The 15,446-nt window shown below is 35.8% G+C and overlaps 1 protein-coding gene and 1 long non-coding RNA gene across 2 annotated transcripts; both read right to left on the bottom strand.

Annotated features, from left to right (window-relative positions):
• Positions 1–2,123: 2,123 nt before the first annotated feature.
• Positions 2,124–4,057, bottom strand: LOC141331856 (zona pellucida sperm-binding protein 4-like). Its single transcript, XM_073836892.1, has 8 exons — positions 3,567–4,057; positions 3,304–3,491; positions 3,133–3,230; positions 2,903–3,060; positions 2,642–2,834; positions 2,422–2,569; positions 2,273–2,345; positions 2,124–2,197 (listed from the first exon to the last, which is right to left on the bottom strand). Exons 1-8 carry the CDS (start codon positions 3,922–3,924, stop codon positions 2,124–2,126), a joined length of 1,290 nt encoding a protein of 429 aa, XP_073692993.1. The 5' UTR covers positions 3,925–4,057.
• Positions 4,058–10,178: 6,121 nt separating this feature from the next.
• Positions 10,179–11,359, bottom strand: LOC141331764 (uncharacterized). Its single transcript, XR_012355273.1, has 3 exons — positions 11,212–11,359; positions 10,758–10,861; positions 10,179–10,406 (listed from the first exon to the last, which is right to left on the bottom strand). It is a non-coding gene; the product is annotated as an uncharacterized lncRNA (long non-coding RNA).
• Positions 11,360–15,446: the final 4,087 nt, after the last annotated feature.

Genomic DNA, 15,446 nt, shown 5'->3' with positions numbered 1-15,446 from the left:
ATCATTTGTGATTTATAACCGAATGACTGGCGTACGCATGGATTTCGTGGTACGTTCGTTTTCTCTGAATCGCTCTTACGTTCAAATCAGAAAAGTTCTTAGATAAAATCAAGGATGGTTTCTACGCAAGTCTTTATAAATGAGGCCCCTGGTATTGATTTGATAAAATAAACATGACAATGTTAACGCCTGACGATATTGTGATAACTGTACAATGAACAGAGAGAACATGAGATGAATTTAAAAGCTGAATCCTAAATAATGCTGTGTATTTACTAGTGATTTGACTTGTGATCTGGTTCAGCCCTGTTTTCTCATATTCATGTCATGCTCTTCTGTCAAAATACTGTTTTACAGAACATGCAGTGTACTGTATGTTTTCCTTTCTGTCCAGCTGTGTGTATGAAATTGCTGGCGACTGAAATGTGTGGGTTCAATGTTTGAGGCACTTTCCTGGTAGAAATGGAATATTATTTCCACAAGTTTGTATCTAAATGATACATCAATGAAATGGTATGTCATAATGCACAATGCCATTTTCAGCATAACCCTAAAATGTATTACAAAAAAGCACCAACTTGATGATCAAGCATGTTGGTGGAGGGTGATGATTTAGGCTTGTTTTGCAGCCACAGGATCTGGACTGCTTCCAGTCATTGAGTCCACGATGAGCTCCTTTGTATACTAAAGTATTCTAGGGACAAATTTGAGACCATCTGTCCAACATCTACAGCTTGGCTGAAATTGGTATACAACAGCAGGGTTTCCGCGGGGTCTTAAAAAGTCTAAAATTTAAAAATCAAAATTTTAGGCCTTAAAAAGTCTTAAATTCGCTGTTCTAGGTCTTAAATAATTTCACACAGGTCTTATTTTTCTGATGTCCATGTAACGCTACCTCTAAAGCTCATTTAAATTCTCTTTTTGTTGTTTCCGTGGTGTTGTAGTTCTTTATTTCACTATTCCAAATATAATTTGCTGTATTTAAACTACAAATGAGACCAACACGCAATAGACCTTTTTCACAGAAACCGGAAATACGCAATCGCAGGGTATGCAGACTTCCTGTGTAATGTCAACACAGCAGAAAGCCGGGTAATTTAAAATTAAAATGTATAGAGTCTACACAACTTCCCTCACTGGTTTGCCAAAGATAACTTTTGCCGACCTGATAAGAGTCGTGGAGGAAAACTCCATCACAAAGAGGAACAAATTGGATAAAGGATATAAATAGGGTGACCAGACGTCCCGAAAAATTCGGGACAGTCCCGAAATCTAAGCTGCTGTCCCGAATCCCGCTCTAATTGTCCCGAAAATTAAACTGGTCCGCAGCGAAATCAAGGTAAAAATGAATTTAATGACTTGTGCAGAGTTCCATAAATACATCCTGGGAAAGACGGGAGTGCTGGCAGCAGTGAAAAGCTCTGCAAAATATGCTGATGTCGAGCCTCCACAACCTCGGTAGGCTATATAGCTCAAGTGTGAATTTAAAGTTATATTGTTTCTATTAATTTATCTAATTCATCTAGGCTATATGCACAAAGACAATACGACCTTTTTGCTTTATAGAGTAGATGAAGAGAGAGCAAGTTGCAGCAGCCGTTAGGACAGTTGAAAGTGCAGGCAGAAGTCGCGTGAAGAAGTCAGACCGGTTGAGGGCGAGGCACCGTGTTCAAAATAATACTTCTATAGCCTATGTATTAGGCTATATCAATTTATATGCATATGTAAATGTTAATAAAAATATGATTGGTTCATTAACTTCAGTTTGAAGTATAAACATGCCTAACGTTACTTCTATATTGTATGTAGGCTACTTATATTAATAAAAACATGAAAGTCATTGTCTTTATTATCCATGACACCCCCCCCGTCCCAAATTTCAACCAATCTCATCTGGTCACCCTAACTGAACCAGATCTTAAGGGAAGGGTGTCTAGAAGACCTTTTGAGACCAAATTTTGTGAACCAAAACAGGCCCAATGGTTGATGCACCAAATGACTGAAGGTAGATTTGGAGTCACAATTGATCTTAACATGGCAAATAAACGAGCAACTTTAGGTAGCTTGGCATGAAACTCTGAGACAGTGTAAGGTTCTACATGGTTTATTAAAAGACAACTCAATCATACAACCAATCTCACTTCTCCACTGGAAACAGTTTGTCCAATAGTGGAGGTCCTCACAGCAACATCTCTTCCTAAAAAGGAGAAAAAGTAGTGAGAAAGGCCACGAAGTCACAAATCAAGTGGAAATAGTTACTGCGTGCACTTACTCTTCCTGCCACAGCTTTGCTCACAGGAGCCAGAAGAGGGATGACACACCGCTGTACTGCAATGGATGAAGATCTGAAAGAGAAAAGGGTTAAGCCATAGAATCCATTAAAGAGTAATATTAGGGGTTCAGGAAGAGCTGAGAGCGTACGGTTTCCTGCAGAGGAGCCAGTGATGCTGGATCAACAAACGTGAACATCTTGACAACGAAGCGCTTGTAGTGGGTTGGGAACTGAAGACCAGACGCTCTAGTCACTGGAACCAGTGCGGTCAGGTAACGGTCATCATAGTAAGGGCATCTGAAGAGGAAAGAGGCAGTTAGAGAGTTCCTCACAGCAGACAAGCTGGATAAAGACTGTCGGTAGACTCACCCATCAATCAGAAGATCCCACTGGGGTAGACTGAGTGGACTGGGGGTTGATGTCGCCCAACAACGTCCCAGCATCAGGACAAGGTTGGGGTCAGTCCTCTCCAGAATGCGCACCTCAACATACACAGGCTCTCGCAGGACTTTCGTGACGGGATAATCAGCAGCACCGTAGTAGGACGTGTAGGCCTCATCCCCTGAGGAACACTGGGGTTTAACCACAGTCCACTGCAACCTGGACTTTAAGACTGAAGACAAGTCTTACCTTCTGCGCAACCTTTGGTGACACATTGGCCATTCGCCAGTCTAAGCTCCACTCTGAGAGGTCCAGGAGCAGCTACTGGTGGAGGTGCAGGAACACTGTTGACCTCCACAACCAGAGCTTCCACAGCAGTACCAGAGTACCTACACTGGAAGAGAAGCCTGGACAACAAACGGTCAACTTGTAGAGTTTGTCAGAGATGGTACTTAAGATAAAGGGTATGAGTCACCTACTCAAAATGGCTGTCTCTTGTGATGGAACCAAACGGACCAACGCCTACTTCATACGAGGAGGTCATTCTGTTTTCATACACCACATACCCACTGTCCTCCTGCAAATATGAACACTGTTGGCATCCAGCCCATCATAAGCCATGCAGAATAAAGCCAGAAGCATCTCCTCACCATCATGCTCGTGCCACATGCGGTGACAGGGAACTGGTATATAGCAAAGAAAGGTGTAGAGTCCACAGGAGCGCAAGGTGGTTCACTTCCACCCACTAGACGGACCGAATCCAGACTCAGTCGAGGCAGCGTAACATCTCTAGCCACCACTACCACAAACTGACCATCTCTAATACACTGGACAGTCACTGGAATGACATACAAGAGTAGATTAATGTGGGTAACAAACATTAACCAAATTTCATCAGATTCCAAACTCTCACCTGCTTTCCCATAGTAACACTGTTGTCCGTTAAAGCAGCAGTTGATAGCCTCACACTCAGCACCACTGATACCAGGTTGTCCACATTGGATCTGCTCATAATCAGCTACAGCACATTTGTCAACAGGCTCGGCCTTCACTGGCTGCTGAAGCTGAAACTTCTGAGGAACCTGCTGAGCAGATTGTTGTTGAGCTGACTGTTTAAACCGATGGTCAGACTGCTGGAACATCAGAGCTTGAGGATTCTGAGCTGAAAAACCCATTTGAGGAAGAGCACTGCAAAAAGAACAAGCCAAAACACACAGTGTTTGGAAATAACATAAATGCCACTTTCCTGCCATTACTAAACAACTGAGCATAGTTTCAGGAGGCCTTGGACTGCTATTTATACTCTGCAAATGAATAGTCGTTATCAACCACACCCCCTTTAATCAAGAACCATTACAGCTGCTCTGACTAATTAACTTTAACTTCACATTTGATTGGATGTTCTTGAACAACAGTGGCTACATCTTACTTAGTATTTTTGTCTTGATTCTAGTGTTAAGTTAAGATGCATTTAAAATGCATCTTGATTTAAAAATATTTTACTTACCCCATTGCCAGATAATTTTAACTGTTTCCAGGGAGAAAAAACTAAATTAAGTGCATTTTGCAAAAAACAAGATTAAATATCTTAAATACATCTTACGGGCAAAAACGCAAACGTTTTTTCATGCAGCTGTGAAGTTTGAGATTTAGGCCTTTGTGTTTTTTCAGAAAACAGCCAAACATCACTGATAAGTGTTTCTTTTATAGCACTTTATCTATTTGTATCAATAGATTTCAATTACAATACATATTTTTAAGGCCAAGAGTTTTTTTCTCCTACACTGAGCCATAAATCTCCACTTCAGCAGCACTTACACACACCACACTTTACATTTATATTCTGTCTATATCCTGAAGGTTTTTACAGAGGGATTTGTTCATATTAGCTTGATTTTATACAACATTTTCTCCCCAAAATGGTAAGAAATACATGTTTTTTGTCTGTTCAAAGTTTTTTCCTGAATTATGGAGTGATGAAATGATATACCCCAAATTCCCTCTGTAAAAGCATTTGACACTGTCAAAAAATTAAACAAGAATTTTGAAACTGACTTCATCCAGTGTTTAGATTTCTGGACTAGAAATGTATGCAAATAAACACATATTTCATATTGTCAATGTAATCGATCAACTGGGTCAGTAAGGCGATAACTATTAGTTGTCTTTTTTACCCTATTCACTGGCAGTGTCTCGCCTTAATCGCCTTTTTTTTCTTTTTTAAAAGATAGCCATCTCATGGGGGGTGGTGCAGATGTAGCCTACATACCACTGCAGTTTCCAACAGAAATGAACACTAGAGGCAGTAAAACAGCACTTGTAATCGTTTTCATACACATGTATGATTACAGCTCCATATGTTTCACTTTCTGGAAGTAAAAAATATGCTCGGTAGCTCGTAGCGGTGCGTATGAATCCTGTGAAAAACAACTCACGATGAAAGACCTGAAAGATGAGAGTTCAAAAAACAGGCTAAAACTACATTCTTGCAATTGCGTTTTTACATCACATTCACTTTAGTTCATACTATTTTGTACTATTTAGGTGTAGTACAGGTGGTACGTTATTTTAAAACATCACGGAGCATTAGATTTACAACGGACATTTCAAGTAAGAACTGTGGTGACACATACAAAACCAAACATAAAACGTAACATATGTACATTCATCTGTTCCAGGTGAAAAACACTCTTTTAGCGCCACTCAGTGGACATATCTGTTGAAAAATGCAGTTATACTTATTGATATGTATTTCGCGTCTAGAAAAAAGTTCCCACAGGTACGTTCCCAGATAGCAAACTGACATAGAATCAACGTAGAATCGACGTCTCCCGTGACATCGAAACGACGTTGATCTCCGACGTCGATCCAACATCAGTTTTGCTCATCGGGGTAATGTTGAATCGACGTCAGGCACGTCATTCAAAACTAACGTAAAATCGACGCAATTGGTTCACTTACCCAACGTTGAATCGACGTTGATTTTCAGTTGGTTGAAACGACGTTATAGAATCAACACATATTCCACATAAAATCGATCTAATTGGTTGGCTTACCTAACTTTGAAACGATGTTGATTTCAGGGGGGTAAAACGATGCTACACAATAAATATTGTCTGCTTGTTTCTTACATACTTTTTAATAGACAAATTAGCCTGTATATGCAATAATTTATGGAACACACATCAAATTCAGTCATTATTTATTTATTATTTACACAAAATTCACAAATACATGTTTAGAGCACAATCTGTCTATAAGACTAACATAGAAAATGCTTTGACACTCAAATACATACAAAGAAATCAAATTATAGGAAGTAAACACAAAGAAAGTAATTTATAGGCTAATAAAGAAGTTACAAATTAAAAGCTATATTCACTTCAGAATAAAAAAATGTCAAATGTGTTTGAATTTTGTTTAGTGGGGCACAAAAGGAGATGTAAGGCAGACAGCCTCAGTCACCATTCACTATCATTGCTATCATTCCATATAATTACTGAAACTATGCCACTATCTCCTTTTGTGTTCCACAAAATAAAGACATATTGGTGAAAAGATGATTTATAAAGAATTCCTACCCTTGAAAACAGAAGACAGAGGTACATAGCAGATTAATCGATTTTCTTTTGCAATTAAAATTTAGGTTCCTTGTGATATCAGGGGTGTGAACTAATCAGGTCAGGTTTGAAAAGGGTGATCCAGACATAACCCACAATATCAGGCATAGACAAAGTTAATTTCAAATTGCTGTTTTATGCAATATATCACTCCATATACACATTTTTAGAGGATTTTTTAGCATTTGCCTAAAAATATTATTTTGTGTATATATTCATATAAAACGGCAGCATTTTATTTAACCCTCTGGTGCTCTTCGTTTTGCAGTCACACGTGTGCTCTTCGCGGTCAGAAGTGACCGGACACCTGTAACGCATCCTGTAATTTTTTCAGTAAAACCATTCGAATTCATTTTTGTTTAATAATATTTTTTCTTTTTTCTTTTGCATTTTGAGAGGGTTTTGTGGTAATAATGAATATTTATGCTGTAATTAATATCCATTTTTTTTGCCTTTGAGAATAGTAAAAAAAAATATTTTTATTTTTATTATTTTTTAATGAATCCAGTATTTCAGGTTGAAATAGAGACTCAGCCATTCAACACTAATTTTTGAAGGCAGATTAGCGCCATCTGTTGGTAAAAAACGAGAAAAACATCTGTAATGTCAGGTGTAACTTGATGCCTGTATAGTTCTCTACAAAGCAGCTTGTGAATTGCCTAGTTGTTTTTAGACAATTGATTCAGCATTTTTATTAGGTGGAATAGTTGAACATACATTTAAACAATCTCAAAGACTATTTCTTTTCCGGTTTGGGATAGTTTTTTGTTATAAATATGATTTGAAGTGTTAATTTTTTGTATATGCAAGAGAGTGTGTGTCTTTTGCACTCTGGATATGTAATTTTTTTATACATATATTTTTTTTATTTTACATATTCTCAATTTGCTGTGTTTCAGTTCATTTGTGCGTGTGTGTGGATGTGTGAGAAAGAGACAGAAAAATTCTGTACATTTTTGTATTTTTGTCGATTTCCCATTCATTTCCTGCGGTCGGTCATTTTTGACCAAAGAGCACAAGTTTTTTTTTGTTTTGTTTTTTTGGAATCGTGCCCTCATTTTTTATGTGTGTCCATAAAAGTCACTGAATTTAGTACCGTTCTGATGAAGCTGTGATTTTTTTTTTAAAATTCAAAACCGAAAATGTTTTGGTCAAAAATGACCGAATAGAGGTGAGTATATTAGTGTGTGTGTGTGTGTGTGTGTGTGTGTGTGTGTGTGTGTGTGTGTGTGTGTCTGTGTCTGTGTGTGAATGGGTGTGTTTTAGAGTGTCACCCCTTCACTGCTGTGTACTTTTTCAGCATTGTGGAGGATTTGAAGATTGTACACACAAAAATTCTCTGAATATTTGTAGTTTTGTCAATTTCCCATTCATTTCCAATGGTCGGTCATTTTAGACCGAAGAGCACAAGTTTTTATTTTATTTTATTTTTTTAATCGTGCCCTAATTTTTTATGTGTGTTCACATTTCAAATGCCATAAAAGTCACTGAATTTGGTAGCGTTCTGATGAAGCTGTGATTTTTGGAAAAATTCAAAACCGAAAATGTTTTGGTCAAAAGTGACCGAATAGAGGTGTGTGTGTCTGCGTGTGTGTGTGAATGGGTGTGTTTATGAATGGGTGTGCTTTAGAGTGTCACCCCTTCACTGCTGTGTACTTTTTTTCAGCATTGTGGAGGATTTGTAGATTGTACACACAAAAATTCTCTGAATATTTGTATTTTTGTCGATGTCCCATTCATTTCCTATGGTCGGTCATTTTAGACCGAAGAGCACAAGTTGTTTTTTGTTTTTTTTTTTGAATCGTGCCCTCATTTTTTATGCGTGTTCACATTCCAAATGCCATAAAAGTCAATGAGTTTGGTACTGTTCTGATGAAGCTGTGATTTTTTGAAAAATTCTAAACCGAAAATGTTTTGGTCAAAAGTGACCGAATAGAGGTGTGTATATTAATGTGTGTGTGTGTGTGTGTGTGTGTGTGTGTGTGTGTGTGTGTGAATGGGTGTGTTTATGAATGGGTGTGTTTTAGAGTGTCACCCCTTTTTTTCAGCATTGTGGAGGATTTGTAGATTGTATACACAAAAATTCTCTGAATATTTGTATTTTTGTCGATTTCCCATTCATTTCCTATGGACGGTCATTTTAGACCGAAGAGCACAAGTGTGACTATTTTTTTACGACCTCTTAGCCTGCTTGAATCATGCCCTCAATTTTTTTTGTGTTGACATTCCAAATGGCATAAAAGTCACAGAGTTTCATATCATTCCGATTAAGCTGTGATTTTTAAAAATTCAAAACAGAAAATTTTTTGGTCAAAAGTGACCGAAGAGCACCAGAGGGTTAAAATGTACATTTCTAATCATTATTAATAGAAATAATATGTAAAATATGCTATGTGTTTCTGTCACTTGGTGGAAAACAAATACTTGAGTAAATGAAATGAATGAAAATTACCTGAAATTACCACTTTCAATGGCAGCAGTGGAGCACTCATGAGCTACCATACATCTATTGTATGTGGTATTATTATTAGCAAAACTGAGCACCTGTGACAGTGGAATTTGTATTTGTAGAGAATATATAAGTATGTTTTAGGAGTTGCAAATGTGTATTTTGTTTCTTTCTATATATATATTTTTTGTAGGAGCAAAAATCGTGTTCCACAAATGAAAAAATTCACACACCCTGTTATACCAGATTTATGCAGGACTATATTTAATTTTTTCTGAAATGTGTATTTATTAGAACTTCACATATTTACAGACTTTATTAGAATTTAGCATAGAATCTAGCACTTACCTATTGTATTCTATTCTATTCGCTCCAATTTATTAAAAAAATAAATAAATAAAAACTTGCTAAGTGTACTGTGCTAGTAGAAGCGGTCAAAAGCCACAAGTTGTATTTATCAATGGAGAGAGCGCGAGTGTGTGAGTGGGATGTCACATACTGATTCGTCATGTGAGATACCAGTTCTGATTTACTGTTGTGGTCACAATTTTTAGCACCCTCAGTAAATATGATCAAAGAAACCTGTAATAAAGTACTTTAATCAAAAAGGATTAAAGGCTTACTCCACCCTAAAATGAAAATTTTGTCATTACCCCCATTTTGGATGAAGACCAGGGGCTTTGTGGCTGTCCCATTGACTGCCAAGTAGATAACACTATCAAGGCCCAGAAAAGTATGAAAGATGTCGTCAAAATAGTCAATCTGCCATCAGAGGTTCAACCATAATTTTACAAAGCTACGAGAAAATTTTTTGTACACAAAGAAAACAAAAATAGTGACTTTATTTGTCTCCTTCGTGCCACCGTAGCGGCATTTTGGAGAGTATCCACTGGGCGCAAACAGCGTAAGCTGTTTTCTACATTTATTGGATTAGAACAAAAACAACATTTCCATGTGATGCAGCTGACAGAGAACAGCGTATGGCAAAATGGCGCTATGGTGATGCAGAGGAGACAAATTGTTGAATAAAGTCGTTATTTTATTTTATTTTTTTGCGTGCAAAAAGTATGCTTGTAGCTTTGTAAAACGGCAAATTAACTATCTTAAATTGTGATCGGAAGACAAACAAAGCTTTTATGGGTTTGAAATGACATGGGGAAAGGTAAAAAGTAAAAATGTTTTAAAAAAGTTCATTTTGGGGTGAAGTAACCCTTTAACAATGCAGTTTTATTTTCACAGGCTTCATATTTACCTAGGGTGCCAATAATTCTGACTACAACTGTATATGCAAATGTGCAAATTTTGTTCATGACTTGAGATTTTTATCTGTGAGCATATAAGTTACTTAATTTGTGAATTGTAGAATAGGATCTGTGCACCTGAGAATTTGAAATGGTATAACTGTTGTGTTATGTTTGTGAGAAAAAGTACAAAAAAAAAATTAAACTCCTATAAAACGTATTCTCTGTGGCTTTAAATTTACAGATACGCATGTGTGACTATTCCTTACAACTACAAATTCCACTGTCACAGGTGTTCAGTTTTGCTATAATAATACCTTCATAGAACATGTTAGTAGTCAGCATCTATGCAAAAGCAGAGAGGTCAGTGTGGTGTACTGTAGGTACATCTGTCCAGGCCAACATCTGGTGTACTGATGTATTCAACTGGAATCCCAGAAAATCTGCAATAAAAATATTACAGTTCAAAATCCATCATACATGACCAATATAACAGGACTGCCCATTCCTGGAGATCCACCTACTTGCTGAATTCTGATCTAACCCTGATCCAAAACAACCGTCTGTAATTCTCAACTGCTCCTGAAGAGCTGAACTTTGCAGGAAGGTAGATTTCCAGGAACTGGACTGGGTACCCTGCATTATAAAGTATCACATCTTGTATCTGGTATTACAAATTATCAATGTAAGTTTAATTTTAGTTTAACTAATTAGAAAATATTTGTGGCAAAATACTGATGTTTTTCATAAAAGACAAATGATGCAAAATATAAAACCCCCATGCATTTACAAACCTGATATGGATAAATACAATGGTGGAAAACTTGAGTCCATGTTTGTTGCATAGGAAAGCCTTCCACTGATGTGCTGTGAAGTAGATTTCTTGACAAGTTCCTCCCTAAAAGTAGATCAACAACACAGTAACTTTATTGTCATAGTGGGTAACTTAATAAAGTCACTTTATTACTTTTAAAAAGATCTCATTAATTCCTTTGCTTAACAATATTATTAGAGCTTATGACAAAGGCATATAACACCTTTTTAGGTTCATTTACAGTCATTTACATCTGCATCAAAAATACATACTTGGTCCCAAACTGCTGTTTAGTAAATGTGGTAAAAGATGTCCAAACTGCTAAATAATTTAATAGTAGTAGTATATAAAAAATTACAAATATGCAAAACATTGTTCATTTACATATATTACCCACACTGTAACAATACAAAGTTGAAAATCTGCAAATTTACCTTTTTGGGCAATGATTACAATATAAGGATAATATTTGTCAGGTTTGTATAGTTGCCATCATATCAAGTCTTTGTAAGTGCTGGGCCTGCTGGCATCTTCTGAAGTCTTCACAAGTGAGGCTGGATCCAAACTGGAACTGGTGTAATCTCTAGCAACCTTGGGATGGGCATCCCGAGATTGAAACAGGAAAGCAAAAAGAGAAAGATTAGCATAACTGCTGTTCATATTATTTCAGACAAACGATTATTCATTTCATAACATTCGACTAAAGTGCAAGGTCACAAGATGTTTTTTTGTGTTAATATATGTAAAAATGTAATTGATTGCTGTGATCAAAGCTGTAATTTTTAGCATCATTACGGTCTTCAGTGTCACATGATCATTCAGAAATCATTTTAATATGCTGATTTTGCACAAAAAAAAACAGCTGTGCTGATTTATATTTTTTTTGTGTGAACCTTCTTAATGTTGTGAAGTTTATTTATTTTTATCATGATTCTTTTAAAGAAATTAATTTTGTTATTCAGCAAAGATGTATTAAATTGATCAAAAGTGAGTGTAAAGATTTGTTTCAAATAAATGCTGTTCTTTTGAATTTTCTGTTCATCAAAGAATCCTGAAAGAAAAAAATAGCAGCACAAGAGTATTCAACATTGATAATAATCAAAAATGTATGTTAAGCATCAAATCAGCATAATTACTGAAGGATCATATGACACTGAAGACTGGAGTAATAATGCTGAAAAATCAGCTTTGTTCGCAGAAATAAATTACATTTTACAATATATTCACAAAGTAAACAACTTTAAAATGGTAATAATACTTTACAATATCACCGTTTTTACTGTTTTTTAATCTTGAATTTTTAAATAAATCCAGTCTTGGCACGCAAAAGAAACTTACTATATCTTACTGAAATTTGAACATTAGTGTTTGTTTGAGGTTAACTTACTAGCCATATGGTTTACTGTGCCTTAGAGTTGTTGTCCAACAGGAGGTTCGCTCCAACTATGGGGTGCAGGCCATCATCATGGAAAAATATAAAAACATAAGAAGCAATTTGTCACAGAGCCAGCAATATTTAGTATACAATGCCAGGTGTATTACAAGGAACCAAACCAGAGCACATGTGATATGTAGAAAACATAAAGAATATACTGAACATAAATTCTTAACATACAATAATTAGCTTCTAAGTTTACTTTTTTGATATTGTTTATAATTCTTACTTCCAATATCAATATTTGTTTACCATGAGAGATCAAAATGCTTTTGAACTAGATTCTGTTACGGTACGTCAATGACGTCACTGAGTAACAGTACCATGTATATGTTTAGGTTATCTGAGCCTATTTCCAATCACCCATTGATAAAATACCAGTAAAACTACTACAGACCTGTCAAAACTTCTTGTCTACACATAAAGATGTGATTAAAATCAGAAACTTTCATAAACTGCTCAGTTTATAGAGTCAACATAACGTTAAGTTACCTCCTCTGACACCAGTTAAGATGCTAACCGACTTTTTCGAAGACACTAAACCATCTCTATGAACTAAAGTCAACAGAAGCGAGTCAAATACAAGCAAGAGAAGTGTCAGGACAGCTATATGTTATATTTGTATGATTTTAGGAACTGAACTTACCGAAAACAGAGAAAACAACAGCGAGAGACCGAGTTTCGTGCTTGTCAGTTGCCGTGTTGTAGCCCCGTTTCCATGACAACTCCCTCCGATGTAGTGTTTGAATGGGACTCGATCTTTTGCACACTCATTAAAACACGTCAGCAGAAGTTACAAAAAATAAACACATAAAATTAGTGTCAGGAAGAGCTATATGTAATATTTGTGTGATTTTAGGTACTTAACTTACCGAAAGCAATACAAACAACAGGGAGAAACGCAGTTTCCAGCTTGTCAGCCGTTGTGTTGCAGCCCGTTTCCATGACAACTCCCTCGCTCCAGTGTTTGAAAGCTACGCGAAAAGTCACGCAAAATTTACATAAATAAACAATTTAAATTTTAATTAAACTGTTATTAAATCATACATTTAAGTTTTTATTTTGCAGGTCTGTGACCCATTTACAGGTGCAAAATGCCCTGCACCTGATAGTCAGATAAGCACTTTTATCGTTTAAGAAGTCTTATAGGTTTAATAGTTTTATTTAATAGTTTATTTTTTTATGTAATATTTTTATTATTAATTTATTATTTATTATTTTTATCTTTTTTTTTTTTTGGTAGAAGACTGGCTTAATACACCACCTCTTTAAATTTAAATTATATTTCTTATTAAAAATAATAAAACAAAATTAAAGCTGCAAGCAGCGATGAACGGGCCCTCGCACCCTGGCTCACCACCAACCGGTGGCTTTAGGAAAACACCAAACGGTGGGCATTATGCTTTTAATGCAGTAAATATAGGAGAAATATGTCATAAGTCATTTAAATGTGCCAAACTTCCTGCTGCCAGCTGGTGGCGCTATACCTATAACTGATTATTGGCATGTAGATGTGTTCAGGCCAGCACTATTATCAAACGAAGTTTGGTGCAGATTGACCTTGGTATGTTTGAGTTAGTGAAAGATATGATATATCCTGCTGCCAACAGGTGGCACTATGATAATATCTGAATATTGGCCTTTAGGTGTCTTCAGGCCAGGACTCTTACCAAACCTGGGAATTTTGTGGCAGATCGGACATTTTATGGCTAAGTTATAACAACTTCTATGTCCGTGGCGAAACAACAAATTTTGTCAGGCCGCCACGGACACGCCCTTTAATGAAAACTCAAGATCTTCGCAATTTAACATCTCTAAGGCCTCTAGATCAGACTGACCAAATATAATGTTGATTTCATTAAATATCTAGAAGGAGTTTGCTATAAACCTAACCCCCTGCAAGGACTTCAGATAATGCCAACTGTGAACCAATATGCTACATTTTCCCTATATTCTGATGATGATGATAAGAACATGTAATTCATGATGATAACAAAATGTTATTATTGCTTGCATTACATCCACCAATTCTGCTTAAATGCCATCGTTACCTATCTGTACAATTTGTGTGTGGATATTGCTTTGCTGGTGACTCCTGTTATAAGACATCACTCTTAAGCGCTACATAACTAAGAATCAATAAGGAAAACAGTGCCCAGTTGGCACATGCATTCACAGTAACCCTCTGCTAGTTTGGATTTTAAGTTTACAGAATTGAAAGGGTTAAACTTTAAAATCAACACACAGACACATACACACAAAATATAAAATTTTACCATCCAGTTTCATTTGTTAACATTAACTATATTAGTTAACATGAACAATAATTAAATAGCATTTATTAATGTTAATTAATGTTAAGCTAAAAAAAGTATTCATATATTGTTTAAAGGTAAATTAGTATCTTTTAACATTAGTTTATGTACTGTGAATTAATATGAACATGAACACAGTTCATGTGGGTGTACAGCAATACACAATAAAGTGCTCTATAAATGCTTCATTCTTTGAAAATATCTTTAAAAATCAAGTTGAGTATTGTAATGGGGCGATATATATATAACTCATCTTAAAATGGTAAAATTTCAGATGTTTTTTACAGATAACAGCAAAGTTTGTTTTGTTGACAAAGTTTGTCTTGAAACTGTTAATTAAAATTTTATATTCAATAAATAACACTATGAAAATAAATGTATATCAATGAAGATAAACCGCTCATGCTAAAAAGTTGTATTTTTCTTAATCTTTTGCTATGTGACTGAATAGGACAAGTTCATGGTACAGTTCAGTAAAAAATAAATAAAAAAACAACAACTGCAAAATACAAACAATGAAAGACTTAGTGACCCTTTATATTTTCTCAAAATATCAGACTCTCAAAGATCAGACATATTTATGTCGATTACACTACATCAATGTGCATTTTTTCCTCAAAGATGGTCTTAAGCAAAACAGCATGTTTCACTCTCTCTCCCTCCTTCCCTTTCACCCCTCCCCCCTTCAGTCTCTCTTCAGTCACTCTGTGGTGACTGAACACAGACACTCAGGCAGAGTGACAGCAGGTTTCTGATTTCTTTTTTAAATTTTCTTTAATTCATAGAAGCTTGTATAAAATTGATATTTACAGCACTTGCTCAGAATGATAAGATCTCTGTGTGAAAAAAGTTTTAAAGAGTTTAGATGCTGCACTTTAAAGATATAAAAAAATTACGGTTATCTTTTTTACTATATCTT

The sequence above is a fragment of the Garra rufa genome, chromosome 3 (assembly GCF_049309525.1).
Source record: "Garra rufa chromosome 3, GarRuf1.0, whole genome shotgun sequence".
Lineage (NCBI taxonomy): Eukaryota > Metazoa > Chordata > Actinopteri > Cypriniformes > Cyprinidae > Garra > Garra rufa.
This window is presented reverse-complemented; position numbering and strand designations above follow the sequence as displayed.

Coding starts and splice junctions, on each gene's coding strand:
- LOC141331856 (XM_073836892.1), bottom strand. CDS start 3,924: ATGCTCAGTTGTTTAGTAATGGCAGGAAAGTGGCATTTATGTTATTTC. Junction 3,061..3,132: donor ACAAGAGACAGCCATTTTGA/GTAGGTGACTCA, acceptor TTTGTTGTCCAG/GCTTCTCTTCCAGTGTAGGT. Junction 2,835..2,902: donor CACCAAAGGTTGCGCAGAAG/GTAAGACTTGTC, acceptor AGTGTTCCTCAG/GGGATGAGGCCTACACGTCC.